The sequence below is a fragment of the Arvicola amphibius genome, chromosome 7 (genome assembly GCF_903992535.2).
Source record: "Arvicola amphibius chromosome 7, mArvAmp1.2, whole genome shotgun sequence".
Taxonomy (NCBI): domain Eukaryota; kingdom Metazoa; phylum Chordata; class Mammalia; order Rodentia; family Cricetidae; genus Arvicola; species Arvicola amphibius.
Window position 1 is genome coordinate 39,071,921 of NC_052053.1, and position 24,537 is coordinate 39,096,457.

At 36.1% G+C, this 24,537-nt stretch overlaps 1 protein-coding gene across 1 annotated transcript in view; it reads left to right on the forward strand.

Annotated features, from left to right (window-relative positions):
- The window catches only part of Lrp1b (LDL receptor related protein 1B), a 1,542,993-nt gene that overhangs the window by 972,128 nt on the left and 546,328 nt on the right, over positions 1-24,537 (forward strand). Inside the window, exons 31-32 of the mRNA XM_042055373.1 lie at positions 277-371; positions 23,669-23,818. Of these exons, the coding sequence (XP_041911307.1) occupies positions 277-371; positions 23,669-23,818 (245 nt within the window). The remainder of the gene's footprint in view (positions 1-276; positions 372-23,668; positions 23,819-24,537) is intronic.

Sequence of the window (24,537 nt, forward strand, 5' to 3'; positions counted from 1 at the left end):
TGGCAGAATGAAAGCAGTTTGTTGTGGTCTGGGTTAAGCATCAGATTTGGAAGTACAAGGAAATGAGAAAGGATACAATTCTTTCAAAGAAAGGAAAAAATAAAAGAGATGCTTTCCCCCTAGGAAAATGTGCAGGGGCCCAACACTTGTAGACATTTTGGAAAAAAGAATTAATCTTGTGCCTAGAATATGTTTTCTTACTTTAGCCTTTGCCTTATGTTTCTTTTCAATAAATGGATCTGCATGTAATATTTAATCCATATCTTTTTAATTAAGGAAACTGTACTGGACAGATGGAAATACAATAAACATGGCAAATATGGATGGGAGTAATATCAAGATTCTCTTTCAGAACCAAAAGGAACCAGTTGGTAAGTATTTTTTTATATAAATAATAGTGATGGGTTTAATGAGATGCATTTGTATGATTCTGAGCTCAACACTAAACAATTATAGAAGAGTGATACAAATTGGATCGAATTTCTCGGTTCCATGGAATTGGTTTTCTCTAAATGAGATGCCTTTTCTGTGGGGAAGGGCTTGCTATTAAGCTTCCTTAGCACACAGACCGCCTGAGCATCCATGTGACAGCTTTGTATGTGCATATTATGACATTTGCTTGCTTCCACTTGTTCTCCTCCCTTTCCACCTCTGCCACTTTCCTCCTCTTTTCATGTATTCTGTTAGAGTATCCTTCCCCTCTTATCCTAGTTAAGGGACTTAATACTGTATTTGAAAACCAAACCATTAGCAACTTGCGGAGGAAAGAAGTTTTTTTATTTCCTCTTCATCAAAGGAATTCAGAGCAGAAACTGAAGAAAGGAAACCAGAGGTAGGAACCAATGTAGTGGCCATGAGCACCTGCTCTGTCTTGGTTTGTTCTATAAAGCTTGCTCAGCTTACTTTCTTATGCATCCCAGGACCACCCGCTCAGGAGCAACACCACCCACAATGGGCCATGTCCTCCCATTTCAATTACTAGTTAAGAAAGCACACTACTGGATTACAAATAGGCCAAACTAGTGGGGACATTTTCTCAATCAAGGTTCTCTCTTCTCAAAGTTGTGCCAAGTTGACAAAACCTAACTGGAATACCTCCTTTTAGACCAATTCCTTCTTTTTCATAGATCCTTTTCTACCTTCATGTCATTCCCACATAATGATATTTAAATAAAGATTGCATGTATGGAAGAAAACATAATATTTGTCTCTGTGATTCTGGCCTGTTTTACTATGCATAATGACCTTGGGTTTCACCTTTCTTTCTCCCTGTAGATGCCAGGATTATATTCTGCATAAAGCCTTAAAGAAGGAATAAAATTTTGTTGTATTTGTGTATCTCATTTGTTCTATCAGTCCATCTGTTGATGAACCTCTAACCTAGTTTCTTGTCTTGGCTATTGTGAGTAGTGTAGTCTATCTATAGCTATAGAAATGCAGGTATTGCTGTGCTATGTTGACTTAATGTCTGTTAGTTATATACCCAGGACTGATGCAGCTGAGTCACACAATAATGTTCTTGCTTTGTTTGTTTTTTTAAAATTTTAATATTATTTATTTTGTCTGGGTACATATATATATATATATATATATATATATATGTATGTATATATGTATGTTCATATGCAAGGGTATGTTTATGTGTGATCCCATGTGTGCATGTAAATGTGGAGGTCAGAGGTCAACCCTAAAGTTTTGTTTTGAGTAAATATCCACTTTGTGTCTGAGACTAGGACTCTAAGCTTCTGTGGATAGCAGGCTGAATGGTCAGGGAGCTCCTAGGCTCCTCCCGTCCCTTCCTCAGCTCTGAGATTGCATATGGACACCACCACATCTGCCTTTCTGCATGGGGCTGGGTATGAAGTCAGGTCTTAATGTTTATGTGGAAATGCTTTACTGACTGAGCTCTGCTTCTAAAGGGATTTAATTTACATTTCTCCCTTGGTTCAGGGTGGTAAACATTTTTTTCCCACTTTTTTTTTTTTTGGTAGTTTCTCATTCTTCTCCAGAGAGCTATCAATTCAGCTTAATAGGCCATGTATTGACTAGATATTTTGGCTTTTTTTAATGTTTAATGTTTGAAGTTGCCTACATATTCTACATAGTAACCCCGTGTACAATGTGTAATTGGTATATGTTTTCTCTCAATGTTCTGCTTTCTCTTCACTCTGACAGCTGTTTCCTTTGTTCCACAAGGGCTTTCCGATATCATCAACCTTGTTTGTCAATTCACCAATTTATTTCCCTTTCAGAAGGTCTTAGTCCAGACCCACACTTGATGTTTGATTAATATTTTCTTCTAAATGTTTCAGAATTCCAGATATTACATTAATAGCTCTGATGTATTTTGAGTTCACTTTGTACAGGTTAGAGATATGGGTGTGCTACAAGTCTTTTGTATATGTATACTGTCTAGGCAGCACTTGTTAAAAAGGGTATTTGCTTTCCAGTGTATGCAGCGGGTGAACTATATGTCAACACAAGGAAAGTCCTCGTGTCTCCACCAAAAATTACTCTTAAGGCTTGTGATATAACTTTAACAAAATAGAAAGATACACAAATCTACATACAACAGTCAGTAGCTTAGTAGAAAATTCTTGCTTAGCACGATGTGGGCCAATTTTACACAAGCTATGAGAGGACTAAACATTACGACACTGAAGAAAAGAACTGAAGGAGACAGAAGGATGGATAGACTTTCCATATTTATGAAGTGACCAATAATATAAACATTAATTTATTACAGAAGTGACCTACAAATGTAATATAATAATCATCAAAATTCCAGTTTCATTCTTCATGGGACTAAAAATGTTAATCTGAGAATTTACATAGAAGCATGCAAAATCCAAAATTGCCAAAACAGTTCTAGCAGGCTGGGCAGAGCAAGACATATCACTATGCCCAAACTCAAACTACGGAACAGAGGTAGAATAACAAGACTGAAGAGTGCTGATACAAACACCACCATGTAGATCAATGAAAGAGAATAGAGATGTAGAAACAAACCTACTCAATGCTTCAGAGCTCTTTTGGTAGGTCTAGAATCCTATTTTGCAGAAGAGCTAATTAGCAAGAGAAAATTCTAAAAGTTTGATCTGGTATCTACACACATGTGGGTCTTCAGGTAATTGTGAAATCCAAAGAAATATCGAAGCTTGATACTAACTGGGGTATATGAGATGGAAGACAACTATTACCTCAGAGTTTCTTTATGTAGGTTCTCGGTAGCCAAGTTTCTACCTTGTAGTGATCAGATCCATCCCACCTTGATCCGTGAAGGAGAAGTGTCATCAAGCACTGCGTATGGAAGGCTTGCTACACAAAGGAGAAAATAGGTCAGGAGCCCATTTAAAGAAAATCAGAGTTCCTCAGATGATTTTTACTAGAAATATTTGGTATGTGTATTCATCATGGTTTCTCCGAACTACTTCAGAGGCAAGGAGGAAAGATATTTGTCATTGAAACAGAAAAACAAGTCCTTTTAATTTGAAATTACATCATTTTAAACACCTGTTTTGTTAAAAACATGACAGTGCTGACATTCTTGAGCTGCTCCTATAAAACATCTTTGAAATCTCAAAAAAACCCCCTACTTTAGGAGAGACTATTTAACAGGTATTTAAGTGTACTAATATTATTTTTACCTCTGTATTTCTTTTCTCACATTTTTTATATCTTTGTGAGTCAAGAATTATAACATTTATTTATAATGTTATAGTCTGTTTTCAAAAAGATATAATAGTTTGGCTTTTATATTAAGTTTGAAAATGTAAAATATGCAATAGAAAAATGATAGTTTGAACTTGAACTGCAGAGTATTTTTAAGTTGAGAAAATAAGTAATATAAACTAAAGTTTTTCATCTACAGTTTCTTTATTTTAAGAATATAAAAATATACTGATTTGATGTAGCTTATACTCAATAGTAATAATTTAAAACAGGTGCAGTTTCCCAAAGGTTTGAAATAATGTCTTTCGTGTAGCCTAAACCAAACCTTTTGGTTTAAACAACACAGTAGCTAGCTTCCTCCTTTGTACTCTTTTTTTTTTTTTTTTTTTTTTTTTTTTGAGATTTGTACATTGTCGAAATCTAGGCTAGTGCAGGAAATCTGGGCAGACTGAAATGCAAATCCTGTGAAGAAGACAGAGCAGAGGAAATGGCTTTACAAGGTCCAGCTCCACACACAGGCCTCCTTTGAGATGGATGAGATTCAGTTGCATCTTGCCAGAGGCTGTCCAGAATGTGCAGGGTTGACAGCTCTGATGAGAAATCAATTCTTTATACTGAAATTTGCGAATCATGAGTTACACCAAAATATTAATGTATATGCTTGCTTTGGGATTGAAGACACTGTCTTCTTTAATACTGAATAGCCAGACCGCTACTAAACTATTGATGTAAAAATTCCACAAAAGCTTGCAAGTTATAAAGGCCATTTATCTAGAAGGGTGAATGGGGGAGGGTGAGAGAAGGCCAATTGGGGGAATTTGAAGGAGGAAGAGTGATTGAGAGAAGCCAAGTGGAGAGGGGGAGTGTTTCTATTTGTATTTAGCATTTGCTTCCTGAGATGCTGTGCACTGAAAGCTACTTTTACTGCAGAGACAAACACTGGATACCTGCTCCCTTTCAGTTTTTGTTGTCTCTGACAATTACTTTAAAGTAAAATTTCTACACAACACTTTTGTAAAATGTGAAGCTGTTGTTCTCCTTGTTTGAAGCTTTCTTTAGCTAAAAACCATGTCTGGGCTAGTAAGTCACTTTCTTTCTCCATCTATAACTACACAAGCAAACCGAATACCCTGAGTCCTTCAATATTTTAAAAACTTTCACATTTACATAAAGCATTCCTGATGCAGCATTTGGAGAGTATAGTATTTGATATGATTTTTAGAGAACAAAATCTGTGTTTATTATTCTACTTCGACAATTATGGACAATTGGTATGACTCCAATAAATCTCTTACCTTTTCAGGAAATTGTTCCAGTTTTTATAGAATGTCGATCTTGGTACCTAATCTGTGATCACATGGAGTTACAGGTTCCCTGAGCAGCATCTCATGTTTCAGTAATATGTTCCATATTTCCTTAGTGCTCCAGGATATTTTTACACTTGCCCTGAGACATTAAATCATTGCTTTTTATAGTATACAACCGTTGGAAATGGCATAATTCTCTAACAAAACAATATTAATAAATACATGTAGTCTGTTCATTGCTAAAATCAGCGGGATACAAATCAAGCCTGATAAAAACTTCTTAGTATTCAAATCTGCAGGATGAGCCTGGATGTGTTGTTCACACCATAAAATGCCAGCTCCTTCAAATGTGACCAGAACTACCCTGCTTTTTAAAGCACCAGAGGTTTTTTTGTTTTTAGTGGCAAAGAAAAATAAAATTTATCTTAGTGTTAGTAATGCATCAGGGGAGAGATAGTAAAGTTGGAATGATAACTAAAATCTAGAAAACTAGTTGGCTAGGATATGGACCATTAATATAATTTCTGCTCAGTGATTTTAGGAGAGGCATTTTGCAATCATTTGATGCTTTCTAGTGAAGAGTTTTTGTATCTTTCAGGAAGTTTCTCAGGTGAGCAATATTATTAGCTACAAATTTTTTAAAAGGCTCTAAAATGCTTTTATATTAGTTTTATAGTTCTGGGAATTAAATCTAGAGACACACAGGTTAGGCATAAGGTCTGCTACTTAGCTGTACCTAGCCTGTATCCCTGTTAAAGAAATTTATACATGGCTATGTTATTTTTCAACCTATATCACAACACTGAATCCATAGTTTCAAAGTTTTAACACAGAAATAGTGCTAGTGTTTTTGTTATTTGTGCATGCGGAGCTTATGACTGTCTGTATATTTGTGTGTGTGCTTGTATGTAGACAGGCAGACAGACAGACAGACAGACAGACAGAGACGCTTTGGTTGATTGCCAAGATTTTTCATGGGAACTGATTGGAAAGAAAAAAAATGGTTAGCATTCTTTAGTGGGTTATGAGGAAGAACGATATAGATATGTTTAGTCAAAAACTGTAAGTTCATATTAAGCCCACATATCTTCCTACAGATATCACAGTTCTGCTCAATGTAGTCTTTCAGATTAGCCCAAGGTTTGATGATTTTTTTTCTTTTCTTTTCTTAAAGCTCATTGGTTAAAGACAATAATTCTATGCACAAAATTTATTCACAGCAGCACCCAGGTTTATATTTAATACAGTTACAAGTTCTAAAAGCAAACTGTATTTTACTTCTTCATATACTTGTCCTTACATCACACATATGTTTGCATACTTTGTTTTTGCAAATGTAGCCAATGCTATATGATAGTCTAAACACTGATTTCCATAAAGTTTTATATCAGTTTATAGAGGAGTAGTATGGGCCAGATGTGTTAGCTGGACAGTAATGCGTTTAGCACCCATGACTACTGATTAGAAGGCTGTTACAGGGAGAGAGAACCACTTGTTTCATTCCCTTCCTCCTGGCTAGCTTAGACCCTAAATAAACACACAGAAACTATCTTAATTAAATCACTGCTTGTCCCATAGGCACTAGTTTCTCATTGGCTAACTCTTACATATTAATTTAACCCATTTCTATTAATCTGTATATCGCAATGTGGCAGTGGCCTACCAGCAAATTTTCAGCATGTTTGACCCTGGCAGCTCCATAGTGTCTATCTCACTCCACCTTCCTCCTCCCATGCTATAGGCCAAGCCAGTTCTTTTTTCATTAACCAATAAATGCAACACATAGACAGAAGGACCTCCCACACCATTTCCCCTTTTGTGTTTAAACAAAGAGGAAGAATTTAATGTAATAAAATTACATATAACAAAACAGTTACCAAGTAAGAATTACAGTTACAATATTTATATCTACTTTTCTTCTATAATAACTAAGGAAAAGTATAACGATAACTATAATTTCTTCAACTCTATCAAAGACTCCAAGAGGATATAATATTACCTAAGTAAACAGGAAAGCAACTTCCAAAACTCTAGAATTGACAGAGACATCTCACTACCTGGACATTTGCCCAAAGTTCTTTTGTATTGTTGTCGCATCCATCTTCAGCCTACAAGCCCATAGTATCCAGCAGACTTTTCCATGAAGCAGGAAATTTCAAAGACAATTCAGTCACTTTTTTCCTGTATCCGGCTGAATGTCTCACAGACTTTTTCATGAAGTAGGAACTCTGAAGGATCATCTCATCTTTAGGCAAGTTCAGCAGTCATTTCTCTATGGGTCCTGCATGTCTAGTTAAGCAGTCCAGGCAAGAGCAGCTTCTCACCCAAAGGGCTAACAAACTCCATAAGGAGCCTCTTCAATGCCCATCTTCCTTTTGAAGTAGCTTGGTGTTTACAGAAACAGATGTGTCTCACTGTCATGAAAAGTCCTAGGTTCTTCAACATTTTAAATGCCATATTCTGAAAGTCTCTGAAATATTTGAAGAATTCCTATCGAACTGAAATATATCTCTATACATCTATAAAATCTAACTAACATGACTATAAGCTTGACTATTATAGATGATTATCTATTAACCTATATTTTTTAATTATACATTAAATTTTTAAACGAGCTACACAAACATGATACCTTAATTAAGAGCAGAAATATATATATAACAATATATATATATATAACAAAATTGATCTTAAATTTGTACCAATAAACCAAGATTCATAACATTGCAAATATCTATAACATATCCCCAATAAATATAGAGACATTTACAAACAATATTTGGAAATATGGGTGTAGTTCTGTCCAGATTTCTTCCTTTTGTTTATTGGGTGAAGTATATTTTTTGATGGTGTTCAAGGCTACATTTCAGGGGATCTTGATCCATCAAACCATATTAGCCTGGAATGGCTCCACAGGTTCTCATTCTCTGTGGAGACAAAAGAATAACCTCTTTTCCAAAACAACATATCCTTAGACCCAAATTTGGAAGTCATGATACCCTTATAAAATAATGCTGGTTTAGCTTAGCAATCTATATAATTAAATGTCTCTCTGTACTTAGCTCCTTCACAGTCATAAAATTCAAAATAATCACAATAATATACATAATCCAGAATCTCTATGAATCTTCCATCTTTACATGGCTTATTTTTCTTTACTCATTTTAATCTATGACTATTTATTTTTTTTAAAGCATTAACTATTTTATGACTCTCTATACTCTTTTTCTTTTCTATTCTAAGCCTCCATATTTTATCCAACACTATGACTCATCTGGTTTTGTCTTTATTGCATATCTGTATTCTTTATTGTTTAGGAGCACTCTTTACAATGATTAGTGCTTCTTAGAACTTAAACTGCATTATTGCTATAGGTAATATGGCCTGCTTGCCCCAGCCATTTCAGCTTGATGGAGCTGTTCACTGCCTCTGAGAGCACACATACCACCCTACTTCCAGGCACACAGCTGGACCAAATTGCCATCAAGCAAGCCTCAGCACATTGCTCACAAATCCCATCCAAGTACTTAGTCTCCCAAAAGAGCCAGCATACCTGCTCACAGCACAGCCAATGGCTGGGAAGCTGCCATTTTGAAACTGCATGGTTGATACTACTGAATCAGTAAGACCTCTCTTAAAGGAGCTGTGGCATCCCACTACTAAACAGCAAGAAGCTGTGTTAAACTCAGTATTTTTGTGTCTAGAATTAAGCTCTGTCAGGTTTTTAAGTGGAATTTAGTTTGCCACTTTGGTGCTAATCTGTTACAGGAAGAGAAAGCTGCTTGTTTCATTCCTGGCCTCCCAGCTAGCTTATACCTAAAATAATCACACAGAAACTATATTAATTAAATCACTGCTTGGCTTATTAGCTCTAGCTTCTTATTGGCTAACTCTTATATATTAATTTAACCCATTTCTATTGATGTATATTGCCACATGGCAGTGGCTTACCGGCAAATTTTCAGCATGTCTGACTATGGCAGCTCCAAGGCATCTTTCTAACTCTGAACCTGCCATTCTATAGGCCAAGCCAGTAAAAGCAACACATAGACATAAGGACCTCCCACACCAGAGGTGATGAATTATTTTATATTTATTGTATTGAATTTACCATGTGGTAACTTTAATGATGAATATTATGTAAAGGATCAAAATGCATTCATTTTAGCCAAACAAAAGGAAAAGAAAGAGGTTGAAAGAGTGTTTGTAACTAGTAGTCACAAAAACATGTACGTATCTAAATTTTGAAAACAAAAATAAGAGAGGGAGACATTTGGAGAAGGAACAGAAGAATGAAGGAAGAGATGAAGGAAATAAGATAGGAAGACTAACAGCTTCACTTTTAAATCATGCATCTTTAGTATACATTTTTATATACAATGTTCAATAGGCACCATGGATGGCATCAAGAAGACTTTATAGCACTGACTTGGTAATATTTATTTTCTAATGAAAATTATAGTGAGGATGTAGGAGAAATCCACACATTGCGTATGCTTATGTGGAAGAGTTTATAAAAAAAGAAAGACAAATTTTAGCTCTTCCAGTGTCACAGTTATTGGGCTACAAACTAAAATCAAGTGGGACCATTGTGGAATCCCATTCTTTGGTGCTCCTTGCCAGCCAGGCTTGTAACACTTAGGCTGCCTGTAACAGGTTTCCTAAATCCTCTTTATTACTTCTTTCTTTTCTAATACAGAAAGTGTGACTCTTTCACAAGGCTCCCTTGATCTTCCTGACTGGGCTGAAACCTCTTCCTATAGACTCTGTTAGTGATTTTGTCTTTTTTGATTCTTGTCCCCTGGCTCCTGGAGAGGAAGTTTGAGATCAGCATGTGTGGTTCATCATCAGGTCATGGTCTCAGCTCCATTGTTGGCACATGAGGGAAACTTCAATAAATAAGTGTTCAGTTTACTCCTGAGCAGGAAACAAGCAAGTCTCGTAGATTTGGGCTATGCAGCCACTTTCCTAAATAATGGTGTGAAGAATTATAAGTAACAAATACATGATTAGATTGGAAGGAAAAACTAGAAATACTTGGCTTCTAAATGTTCTATAGGCTTGTTTCTTGCTCATTTCTCTTCCTCCATTGTTACACTATTACCCATTTGACTTTGATTAAAACCTCATCAAGAGATATCTCACACAATCAAACAATAGGCTGAGACTGCTTTGATCTAGTTATCTCCTTATTGACAAAGCCTCATAGCACAGGAAATAAAGAAGATAAATAGATTGTATTACAATAATCCTTCATTTATGCCAATCCTATTAGTTTTAATATTTTTATCTTTTCAAACAGTCTTTCGGGTACTTAAAATAAATTCAAAGCATGGTACTTGTTATCTGATTTTCTTTTGTCATAATATTTTAACTATGATTTCCTGAACCATTTCTTTGAATCTGTCTAATAATTTATAACATTTACTAACCAAGACAAATAATAAAGAATTTAAGAATGCTACCTTTTTATTTTTAAAATCATCAGTATAATTGCTTTTTATAGTTATGAAATTTTTAAATTAATGAAACAAATAACTTGACAAAATAATTTTGTAGTTTTACATAAAAACATCTCTTTAATATGTCTTTAAGTGACAGTTAAACTGTATGAGGACATATTCTCAAAGAATCCATGCTGTGGTATTTCACTTGGAAAGTGCTTTCAGAACTGGTCCCCGGAGACATTTTCTAAATTAGAATTCCATGGTCTTGTGAATACATGCATTGTTGTGAAAATAAATACAAAGCATTTTTTTTGCTGATGCACATGATATTTATACCACAAAGTACAACATAAGGACATTTATTACTGCATTATTTACTCATAGTTTTACTTACTCATTATAAGCAATTAGAGCTATTATTTAATGATGAATCTTTCTGAGTGAGTATATCGTGGCTTTTCCACCTTCCTCCTACTTTCCTCAGACAATAGTCACAAAGAGAACAAGGTGAGTAGGAAAAGAAAAGTCTCCATTTGGTGACTTTCATCTCTTGTGTATTTCTGCCATGTTTTATTTAATATTGCAGAATATGAAATGCAGATCCAGTATCTGTACAGAAGCACGGGCTTTGACAAACGTTGTTGCACTTACTTCCAAGCACAAAGCTAAGCCTTTGCGTTCAACACAGTCTAGCACCTTCGCTACACTTTGAAATTAAAAGTAGCTATGGCGACTTCTATCTAAGCACTGCAAATTCTCAAGCTACTTACAGAGTTTTTATGTTAATTACACACAGCAGCCATTCTCTAGAGGGTTGGTTGTTCATCTCATTCATTCACAAACTGTGGCTTCCTTAAAAGAAGCTAGTGTTTGAAACATGTTCATCCTTCACCATGGTACTGTGACCGGAGAGGCTGGTTTCATTGAGTTTCATTTCACTGAGTTTCATTCATCTGACTTCAATAAAAAAAAAAAAAAAAAAAAAAAAAAGCAAGGACAGAAAAAAAGAAAAGCACAACATTCCTTGGAGCATGGGCAGGAAGAAATTTCCAGAGCCTGCTACCCATGCAAAACACAAGTTATTTAGAACCTAGCAGAGTGCTTTTGTAGCATGAAGGACTCCGCAAGAATCCTCTCCCCTCTACATATTGTGAATCAGAGTTCATTATTTCTGAATCCTTAGATTCTAGTTTTAAATTGTTTGAAAATGTCACCCTGGACTTTCCAGAATGTAGACTTGCATTGTTATTGTAATTCACCGATTCTTTGCTTGATTGCTGGTCAATTTAAATGTGTGACATAAATCACATAAAAATTCATAATCACATCAAAATACCCAATTCATATTTTATTTTCATGTGCCATTGCAGATGGAGTAATAACAACCTACAACAGGTTGAACCAAAAAACTTTATTTCTTTTAAATATAAACCAACAGTCCTATTGTTATCAATTGTTCAATTTAAAATTAAGTATTGAATGAAGTTATTTAATTGAATTATTACTCAGTCTTGAATGAATTAAGTACTTAGAGCAGTTTACATGAGAGAAATTTTAGTTTAGCATGTAAAGTAATTTATATGCTTAAAATGTGCTCATATTATGAATTTCATCCTTTCAGCCTAAAAGAAAGCAACTTGCTTGTCAGTCAGCCTATCCTTCATGTATTATTCTTTTTTATTGTTATTCTTAAAGCAATCTTATTTTACAAACTAATCCCAATTCTCTCCCCTTCTCACTCTCCCATTTTCTCCCCACCCCACCCTTCATCCTCTCCTCAGAGAGGGTGAGGCCTCCCATGGGGAGACAACAAAATCACTTGAGGCAGGACCAAAGTCCTCCTCTCTGTATCTAGGTTGAGCAAGGTATCCCTCCATAGGGAATGAACCACATCATGAACTAGAGATAAAGAAATCCACTGCCAGTGGCCCCACAAATTGCCCATGCCACACAACTGTCAGTCACATTCAGAGGGCCTAGTTCAGTATTATGTTGGTTCTCCAGTGGTAAGTTTGGGGTCACTGAGCACTGACAAGCTCCAGTCAGCTGTTTCTGTGGGTATCCCCATTATGATCATGGCCCCTTTGCCCATAACATTGTTGCTCCCTCTCTATGACAAGACTCCAGGAGTTCTGGCCAGTTCCTAACTGTGAATCTCTGAATCTGCTTCTATCAGTTACTGATAAAGGTTTTATGATGGCAATTAATGTAGTCATTAATCTGATTATAGGGCAAGGGCAATTTAGGCACCCTCTCCACTATTGCTTAGACTCTGAGGTGTGGTCTTCCTTATAGATTCCCGGTAGCTTCCCTAGTGCCTGTTTTCTAGCTAACTCCACAATGGCTCCCCTTTTCAAGGTATCTCTTTCCTTGCTTTCCCTCTCTGTTCTTTATCCAAATAGATTTTACTGGTCCCTCATCTTCTATTTCCTGCTCCCCTTCTCCCCTCTCCATTCTCCTATAACCCTCCATCCTTTCCTCCTCTCTGCCAATTGACTAAGGAGATATTGTCTACTTCCCCTTGGGGAGGATCCATATATGTCCCTCTTAGGGTTCTCCTTGTTTCTTGTCTTCTCTGGGGCTGTGAACTGCAGGCTGATAAGATTTTCCTTTGTTTAATGTCTATTATCCACTTAAAATTGAGTACAGAACATTCTATATTTTAACTCCTTGGTTATCTGTTCTGTTTTTAATATAATCACAAACATAGGTCATTTGTTTCCATAATCTTCCAGTTTATGGATGTTTTCTACTAACTCTATAACTCTTTTTGAACTCTACCCACCATTTCTTATTATTTAATCATTGCAATCCATGTCTTGTGTTAATTTCAAAATATACTTGTAGGTAAGATATCCAAGAGAATTTACGAAAAAAAAAATGAATTAAGGGACCCTCATTTTAAAATCAAAATATTAAAAACATAACTACTGTTTTCTACTCAATATTATGATCTGTTATTTCTGACATTTCATTTCTCAGCATGTGACTTTTAAGTACAAAATATAATAAATATATAAAGCTAAATATATAAAATATTAAAAATAGGAATACTAGCCAGATAACTTGACAATATAATTTTAGAATTATTGATATATACAGATTAATAATTTGCACTTACTGTACACTATTTTATTCATTTACTCATTGTTCAATTATAGAATAAATAAAATTTTACCTTAAAAATAAAGAAACATGTCATATGGTATATTCTAGAATACAGATGCTGAGGTCAAGCAACCATACCAGTACTCAGGAAAGTCATTTTTCTATTAAGGAAAGTAGCAGAAAATAACAAATAATTGGCTGTCAGCCAAAGCCCTTAAAATAATCCAATAGTGTTATGTGCAAGACAGTATAAAGATATAAAATCAAACTAATGTATTCCCAGTAGATACAAGGAAAACTGAAGGGATAAAATAGGGAAAGACGCTATAGCCAAATTGGTGATGTTTGGAAATTTCTACAAGGTCTTAGTTGCAAAATCAATGCTTTTTTATTTATTAGATTTTTTTTTAAAAAAATACCAATCCAAATTCCCACTCCCTCCCATCCTCCCATTCCCTCCACACACCCTCCCACCCCACCCCCTCTAATCCTAAGAGAGGGTCAAGCACTTTGCTTTGTGGAAGGTCCAAGGCCCTCCCTACTATGTCTAGGCTGAACAAGGTATACATTCAAAGAGAATAGGATGCCAAAAAGCCAGTACATGCTGTAGAGATAAACTCCAGTGCCACTGCCAGTGGCCCCTGAGTCTGCCCCATCTCCATAAAATACTGGCAAACCGAATCCAAGAACACATCAAAAAATCAACCGTTATGATCAGGTAGGCTTTTTTTTTTTTTTTTTTTTTTTTTTTTGAAGCAAAAAGGCTGTGATTAAATCATCGAAAACTAGTCATAATTAGCCACTCAGTTTAAATAAAAGGAAGGGTGTACTCTTACTGCTGTGTTAGCTTTGTAATCTACAGTTGTATAAAAAAACAAAACAAAAACTTGAGGCTGAAGAGGTGGACTTAGTGGTTAAGAGCACTGACTTCTCCCGCAGAAGATTTGATGACCAGCCCTCATACAGCCTCTCACAACAGTAGGCCATTGAAGTGCCAGGAGATCTGGCGCCCTCTTCTGGCACCAGGCACACATACGGTGCACAGACACACATGTAAGCAAAACAATCATTCACAGAAGTAATGTAAAATTATAATGAAAAATGAACAGCTAGATTTGAGACATAAAAAACTATAAGAAAGTGGAAGTATCTTGTTCTTTAAGGGGTCAGAACATGAGGTAAAGTAGGAATGAGCATGGGATGGATTCGAGCTGCAGCCTCTATATGAGCATCCACAGGAAGATGACAGATTGAGAGGAATGCTCATTAGAGTGCCAGGATCTACAGTTTGCAAAATTAAGAATGATGTAACAGTGATTTAAATTTTTTTCATTTTGAATTTCTCAAGCTATGAAATATTACTTTGATACATATAAAACTATAGGTATAAAAACTGTTAAAATGCTTTTAAGTTAAAACAGTTCTCAGAAGCAAAATGCCAAAGCCTTGTTTGCCATTGATTCTGGCTTTCCAATTTTTTGTTTGTTATTTCCACAAGGCAAATAACATTTGTCACTCACTTAGACATAAAAAATAAATATGCCTAGGTACAGCAATAGACTGTACAAAGTAAAATGATCTATAGGAGGGTGATGTAAGGGGTCTGACTCTTCGCCTGGTAACATATGTTACAATCAGTCCATCAGCTCATCCCAGGAATTCCACACAGGATTGATTAGTACTTAACATGGAGAAAATCACAGGGCAAGTGGAGAATGGCTTTGTCCAGGAGAAGTTAGATTGGAGCATTTTATTCAACTTATCATGTGTTTTTCAAAAAATAGAAAATTGTATGAGACACTTAAATTCAAGTGAGTTCACAATAATACTGCATGAAAAAGTCCGTTTTCAGTAAAGAAAAACCAAAACATTTGCCACCTTTGAAATAGTGTAAATGCAGATATAAAATGTGAATAAATAACACTAGTACCTGAAAAATAATCATGCAGAAAAGTTGTCTTTAGAGTTTTTGAGGGTTGTCCAAGAAACTCTCCAGGCATTATAGGTTTTTGCTATTGTCCTTGGTTCCCCGCACCTGCTACCCCACCCAGAGGTGGAAGGTAAGTTCCAGTTGCTAAAGACACCACACATTTTGAAGACAGAATCCAGTGTTCTTGAACTTTGTCTGACCTAAAAGCCTCCTATCTTTAGGACTAGATTTCATGAAACATGAAGGTGACGTGCAGGCTTCTAAACATGGGAAACAAGGAATAGTCTATCCAGCTATGATGCTTGTGAACCACAATGACCAGCATGGCACCATAAGGGTGCAGAAATGGCATATATACCTTGATGGTAACCAACAGCTTTTTAACTAGACATAAGGCTCACTCAACAATAAGGGAATACATGACTGTACTGGAAAGCTATCTACCTTGACCTAATGAAATCATGGATCCTAGAGGAAAATCTAAAACTGCCTCTTTACTAAACCAACACATTCACTAACTACATTATAAATATCATTATGTTCACAAATAAGTTTTATTCTCATACCTCAATTAAACTTCTCTTTGCAATCAACAGACTATTGTAGAAACCATAGTAAACTAACCACCAAGTTGTAGCATTTACAGAAAGCACAACTGATCAATGCAGAGTTACAGATTTTACTAAAAGCATAACCAATCAAATCAGAGTTGTGGAGCCCAGTTCTAGAGGAAACATGCACAATACATTTCCTGAACGTAGGCTCAGGAATAATTACAGAAGAGACCACAAAGACTTTAAGAGACAGAAGAACAGGAAATTTTCTCTAGATTAGGTTTCTTATCAATATCAGAGAAGTTACACTCTGGAAATTTGAACAATGTGATTGCCTAAACATAGTCTGAATTACAGTATGACTATATACGCTCAACCTAAATACCCCTCGACCAAAGAATGGATAAGGAAAGTGTGGTACATTTACACAATGGAGTACTACACAGCAGAAAAAAATAATGACAGCTTGAATATTGCAGGACAAATGGATGGAGCTAGAAAACATTATTTTGAGTGAGGTAACCCAGACACAGAAAGACAGCACTTGTACTCACTCATAGGTGGTTTTTAAACATATAGAAAAGAAAGCCAGCCTACAAACTACAATCCCAGAGAATTTAGACAACAATACTAAGAGAGACATAGATATAATCTACATGGGAAGTAGAAAGTAGAAAAAGATAAGATCTCCTGAATAATTTGGGAGCATGAGGACCTTGGGGGAGGGTTGAAGGGGGAGGGGAGAGGCAGGAAGGGGAGCAGAGAAAAATGTAGAGCTCAATATATATCAATAAAAATGTATTTATGAAAAAATAAAGAAAGGGAATGGCCAGAAAGCTTCAACCCTAAGTAAAGAACTAGAGGAAATTAAGAAATTCTGCGAGCAGTAGAAAAGAGTTTTCCTTAAGACAGAGCATATCAATTTGTAATACAATACCAAATACGAGCCCTGAGAAAATATATACACACAAGTAACATACAGAGAGAACAGGTAGTATTTTTATAGTCAGGAATTCATTGGTATATTTTATATATTCATATATATGTAATACAAACTAATCCAAAAGAGGTCATGAACTTGAAAGAGAACAAGGGTTAAGAAACATAGGAAAGTTGGAGGGAGTAAAGTGAATAGGGAAATTATGTAAATCCGGTCTCAAAAATATTTAAAAATTAATGCAGACGTCTCTCTTGTAACCTTTATTCAAGGTTCTCAAGTTAGAAAATTACACAGAATCAACAGTGCAGTGTAACTACAAGATAGTGACTGTAATACAGTATGTCCATCTTACTCAGATGTCTTAATTCTGCTTGTCTTTCTGTGTGTTTGTTCATTTAGGTCTACACAATGCTATCCTGTGTGTACACAGCTGTGTCTACCAGTACAACAGCTCTTCACCTCATCCTTTTATAATGACCTCCACTTCCCTCTTGCCATCGGACCTCTGCTTCCCCATGTAGAAATGAGGCTTTATAGTGTAGTCATGTAACCTTCTGAGACTCGATCGTCATTGCAGACTCCTTTCTGTGGAATCCCCGACATTGTTTCATTTGTAATAACAATTTGTTCTTTGTTTTGTCTGTGTAGCATTCCATAACCCCAGGGAGACTTCAGCTCTATGGTTTATGATTAAGTCACTACAAACATTCATGTACAAGTTTTTGTTTATAAAGTGTTGTTGCTTTTTCTCGCTTAAATATCCAGGTATGCAATTATTGCGTCCTTTAGTAATAATATTCTTAGGTTGTATGTATATGTTCTCTCTTATGTGTGTATGTGTGTAGTATGTTTTCATTTGTGTGTGCACAGTTGTGCATATAGGTTTATGTGAGTGAATATGGCAGCCTGAAGTGGACACTGATTGTCTTCTTTAGATCACTCCTCACGTTATTTATTAAGACAAGGTCTCTTGTTCATAGTGCTGGGATCACAAATGTTGGTCATTTCTGCCTGGCTTCACCTGACTGAGATCTGGAGTTGTAATTCCTGTTCTCATGCTTGTGGGGCCAGAGATTTTGCCACTGAGGCACTGACTCAAGCCTCTACTTGGCTTTTAAAGCTACTGCTGACGGTTTCCCACAGCGGCTCTAGCGTTCCACATCCCCAGCAGTAGTATGTCAGTGATTAGCACTTAGCTTCCTCAAGAACTTTAAGTTCAGCCGTTCTGATAGATGCATAATAGCACTAATTATAATCTGAATTTGAATTTCTTATGATATTGAACATCTTTCTATGGGTCTATTTGCCATCTGTGTATTGTCTTCTGTTTGAGTTTTAGCAGGTTTTCTTGGCACTAAGATTAACTGTTTAATCTGAAACTTCTATTATTGATACTTGCCGTGGTTGATTATGTGGGTTACAAATGCTTTCTCCAGATGCAAGTGCGACTTTTATCACTGTTCACAGAAAATCTTGTCAAGTTTTTGCTTTATAATTGAAATTATGAAGACCGATCTCTGTTTTTCTTTTGTTGTGTTTGAGACATGGGTCCAGGCTGCCCTTGAACAAAATTCTGACTCATACTCCTGAGAACTGGAATTACATCCACTTGCTAGCATGCCTGATAAGGGCAATCTATTCACAATAATTAAATCATCTGAAATTAGCAGTTGTTGTGATTGCCAGTGAGATGGGTACAAGTTTTCAACATGATTCAGCTTTAAATGTATTTAAGGAAACTTGAAATTTGCTCATAGTGAATACAGTACCTTTATTGAGAGCTGGGGCACCATCATACATGTGTGTTCTCTCTGTCGCTCTCTCTCTCTGTTTCTCTCTGTGTCTCTCTCTCTCTGTCTCTCTCTCACTCTGTCTCTCTCTCTGTCTCTCTTTCACTCTGTCTCTCTCTGTCTCTCTCTGTTTCTCTCTCTCTCTGTTTCTCTCTCTCTCTCTCTCTCTCTCTCTCTCTCTCTCTCTCTCTCTCTCTCTCTCTCTCTCTCTCTCTGTGTGTGTGTTTATTGTGTGTCCTTCTCGTGTGACTAACACTTCACCAGCTCAGCACTATCCCCTGCACAGTACATCATATTCTTCCCAACTGACCCTGGGGCTTAAGCCCATCTAAGACACCATTGCAGAATCGCCCCTTATATTGTCATCACCTAAGAGAGAACGGAGTCTTCCAGCAGCAGAGAGAGCGCTTGGATTTCACCAGTACAGCCATTAAAGTCAACATTAAAGTCTTCCCAGGAAGGGCAAAGCAGACCATGAAGATGCATAGATGGGCAGTTAGAATTGCGCTACTTCTGCGGTGTTACCATGTCAGGTGTCAGAGATACAGCACTAATAATTAGGCAAATGAATTTGAACTTTTTGGTCAGATCTGAATTTTAGTGTTTTTAACAGTTTTATAGATAGTGATAACTCAGAATCGGGAAGGAGTACTTTGAAGAGAAATTTGGTATATGATGGAAAATGTTAGGTAATTTCCATCTTCCCAAAGTCTTAATATTAAAAATAGCCCTTTAACACCTTTAAAATTTAATGTGATTGCTTATATACTTATCTAATTTTGTGTCTTTAAAAATAAAACACATAAAATGAACTATGTATGTATAATTGCTACAATTACTAAAACACATTTTAATGATAAAAGAAAAGGGAAGTTAAACATTAAAGTATTGTGCCATTTTCTCTGTCAATGTGTGTATCATATCTGTTATGTGAACAATTACATTAGTTTGACAAATCAAATTCTTCCAGGAAATTAATATGACCTTCCTAAATGAAATTGTTTAAGAAAAATAATACATGAAGGAGTTTACTTGAAATATATAAAATGATGTGAGAATCTAAGCATAGATGACAATAAAATTCTCAATCAATTCAGCTTTTTTATTACTGGAAAAATTAGGAAAAGGTATATGTTTTACCTTTTATAATGTTTTTCAGTTTCAGTGATGACTTTTTCTTGCTTTCTCTTTTTGTGTTGCTTGATCAAGGTTTCCTTTTCTGAAAACCAGTTCCTCATGATCTTGATGAATATTTTATAGAAGGAGACTATAATGATACTGGCATTTTTTAAGAGAGCCCTTTAAGATTTTTGCTTACTTTGTCATAATAAAATCATAAATAAAAATATCACACTTCCCCAGGCAAACAATTATTTGAGTGGCTACGTTAACCTAGCTGTATGATGCATTTATCTGTGAAGATGTAGCATAATTGTATTCTTCTCTATACAGTCCAGGATGGTTAGCAAACATTCTCACATTTGACCTATTTCTTTCACAGCAATTAATTTCACATTCTAGCACCGCTAACTACTTTTGGTTGCATTAATGGTTATTACTTCACTCCTTAGCAATTTATCTTCTGAGATAAGAGCACAACATGATATGATTCAGAAACTGTTTCAATAAGTACAACTGTCAATTTAGTTTTCAATGGTTCTAAGACTTCAGTACATAATTCAGTTTTTTATGAGTGAAAACTCATTATATAAAAGCATGCATATCAATAAGTCACAAGTTTTATTGAACATGCATTAGTATATGTAAGACACACTTTACAAATTTATTTTAAATTTAATTAGTCATTGTTTGCACATGTATGATAGGTGTGCATGGGTATACATTCCATGGCTCCAGGGTGGAAGTCAGAGGAAAATTTTACAGAGACAACCTCTCCTTCTACTTTTTGTGGGTCATCAAACTTAGATCACTAGTCATATAAGACAAGTGCCTTTACCAGCTGAGCTCTGTCTTTGGCCTTTTTTTCCCAATGTCTTAAATTCATAACAGAATCTGTAGAGGATTTCAGTTCTATTTTTTAAACAAGGAAATGATCAGGCAGTGGAGGTGCACACCATTAATCCCAGCACTCTGGAGGCAGAGACAGGAAGATCTCTGTGAGTTAGAGGCCAGCCTGGTCTTCAGAGTAAGTTTCAGGACATTAAAAGCAACACAGAGAAATACTGTCTAGCAAAAAACAATGAACACCCTCAACAATATACATACTTTTGACTAATATACTTAACTACTTAACAAGAAAAAAGAAAGTTATGGACTGTCTAGGTGACATTTACCTGATAAGGACATAGATCATGATAGACACTTTGCAAATTTTAAAGCTGCTAATATAGAACTGTTTAATCCCCAAGAGATATTAGAAAACCCAAGCCATACAAGTAAACATAGTGAATCATTCCTTTTTCTTCTATTCATCATGCTGTTTGGGTACAAGTAATGCATTTTTAAAATTCCATCATACTAGACATTTTGGCCCAAACTTTTATTTTATTATTGTGGCTGTGTATGAATATGTATGTGGATGTGTGTGTATATGCATTTTTGTACACATGTCTTGGTCCAGACACCCACCTTAATTGTATACCTCATGTTTTATTGGCACAGGACCCCTCACTTGCCCGTAGCTCCCCAATAAGAGTAGTCTGGCCATATATTCACCTGTTTCTGTTTTACATCACTGGAATTATGAGAAAGCATCACCACATCTGACTGTTTTATCTGGGTTCTGTTTGTCACACTGAGGTCAAGAGTCAGGGCATTCTGGGATATATAGCAAGACCCTGCCAAAACAAAACTAGCTGGCAATTGGTAGAGCTGAGGGTGTAGCTAAGGGTAGTACACTTGCCTAATAGGTGAATTTATGATGCAGTCTGGAGTACCACAAAGATATATAGATAAATATGTAATTAATGCTAAATTGTTCATCTGTGAGCATGCCTCACTTCCAGAAGAAGTGCTTTTAGGCAGCTTATAGTTTTCATAATATATTTAATTAAAGAATCAATTTTCTGCTAACAGATTATCTTTTTAGGGTACCATACAGTCAGCTGATTGTGAAAAAGCCTCTTTTCTGTGTGTACCTACTGCCCAGAAGCAGTGACTGAATAATAGACCCTGGAATTCAGTGGCCCAGCTGTCACTAAGTTTTCCACTGAATTCCACATTTTATAACATGTACTTCAGTGACTGAAGAGTATGCAGTGGCTGAGAAGTTTAGTCTTTGAGGGTTAATTTGGAGTCAGGCATGTTCAATGTGAAAATTCACCTTTTCTCCTAAAAGGAGATTAAAGAAACTTAAGCAAATACATTCTCTAAGAAAGGCTAGAGTATTGATTTCAATATTCCAGGGGAAAGAAAATAATAGATTAGTCTATCAATGCTAGACTAAAACCGATAGAGTAGATACAAACCTTTTCTGACTACTGGAGATGGCTCACAAATCAGACTCTTTCGTTTTTTTCTAGCCAAAGTCAAGACAGAAATATGATCAGTTAAAATTTTATCTTTCCCATATATAGCTTTTTCTGGCACATGGCCCTGAAAGAAATGTGTCCCTTGAGTCCATAGATAAAGAGGTCACACTATGATGTACTGCCTTCAGACACTACATCTTAGGAAGTCTAACAGAGGCTTTCCTGGGTGTATTTGTAACAGTTCTTGCCTTCAAACCAAGGGCAAAATGCCAGCCCTCAGTTCAGCTGACAGACCTCGAGGACAGAAACAGCCATGTAAAAATGCAGCTCTCTGGGGCCTTGACATGACTGTCAGATGCAGTTTGGAATCCTCATCAGCATAGACAAACTGCACATAGATAAAGGATTCTCTATAACTGGATATGGTGATTTAATTCTTTGTATTACCTTAACATCATGAGACAGATGCTAAAGCAAAAGCAAGGTCTGAAAATATTGTATTATCTGATTACTACCAGAGATGGTATACCCAGGTGACATAGAGTCTGCAGAAAGGTCATGCTGACTTTCTTAAACTGCATGGTGAAGACTTTCATCCTGAAATATTATACCTACCATGTATTATTATTATTATTATTATTATTATTATTATTTGCTGTTATTTTTCTAACTAATTTTCTTAGTAATTAAAATTAATCACATGATTGTGGTCTTCAGAGAAAATTGTCTAACAACTACTTCTTCATAACGCCTGATTTTTGCATTGTGGTTTTATGGGTAAACTTTTGCAGTTTCTCTAAGAAGCTGAGAGAATCCACAGGGGAAATTTCATACAGAGGAGCTGGTTGGTTCCTGGTGTGAATGGCAGAATGGCCCTGAAACCTTAGTGCACTCTGGCCTGTGACTCACTGGAGTTGAGCACTATCCAGTGACATCTCACCCTCCTAATACGCTTGAACTCCTGCCAATCTTTTTACATTCTCCTATCCCGCATCCCCTTGTTTGTTTGTTTTGGAAAAACTACATGCTTTGTTCATCCTCAGAGTGGTCTCTGGAATGGTCTGCTGCCACACCTGAACGTATGTCCACAAGCTGCGGCCCAGTGGGCTCGGTGGCCTGCATGGTTATACAGAGACGTTTCAGTGTGGCCTGTGATCATGTGAAACATATCAATGATTGCAGATGTCTGTGCTGAGAGCATAGATAGCTTAGCTTCCTGGGTATTAGTTTCCTTGTCTGTAAAATGGAGCTGACATTCCGTTCAATGTCATGATTACTTTCATCAGAAGCTACTGCGAAGCTGCCTATAAACATCTAATACCCGTCATTGAAGACTCCATGTATCTACCTTCCTCTTAGCCAAGTCTTATTTTCCGAGAAAAAAAAATGTGAACTTTCAAACTACTTTTCCCTCTAACCAGGAGACGGTAAGTGAATATTGCATTTTGACTGACTGTTATTATGTTTAAGTTGTTTAATTTAATTACAGGTCTATCGATAGACTATTTGGAGAATAAGCTTTATTGGATCAGTTCCGGAAATAGAACCATAAACCGATGCAACCTGGATGGGGGTAATTTAGAAGTAATAGAGTCAATGAAAGAAGAATTAAAAAAAGCTACAGCCTTAACCATCATGGGTAAGTGCCGTGATTCTGTGATGCGGTTGAATCTTATTGATTAGAAGTTGATTGATTATGACCTATTAAAAGCCTAGCAAAGTTACTGCTTCATTAGTAACAAAGACACATTCAAGCTGAACATCTCTGTGCATTTTTTCTTACTTTTTAACTTTAGAAAACACACTTTTACAATTATCCAGATTAGACACTTAGTGCTGATGCTAAAATGAACTTCACTTAGTTATCAGTTTTCAGTTTTGTGTAGATTGTGCTTCTGTTTTATCCTTTCCTGGGCTCTATTGCAGCTCTGAAGCAAATGGTGTACATGTTTTCCAATGCAGTCGAATCTAGCTCATCTGTTTTTGCAGCATTGAAATGAAAACCATGTCATGATCATCTGACCAATGACTAAAATCACTCTCTCTACCCAGAACTCTTGTGTCTTTTGGGCAGATTCTGATGACCAACTCTCATTTTTATCCATTTTGTTCAGTATTATGGAGGATTTAGAAAATCAGCAGAATGTATGTTTTCTATAAAAACAAATAGTGAAAATTGCTGTTATAAGCTGGGTTTTGAATTTTTAGTTTTCTTTTTAAAGATAGCTTCATGTAATCTGTAATCTATAAGAGATGGTTCCCATACAGAACTGTCATTTGGTGAGCGGTTTTTGTTGTGTGGATGGTCCCATGTGGTCAGCTTACAAGACTGAATGCCCTGTGTGGCTTATCAATTGT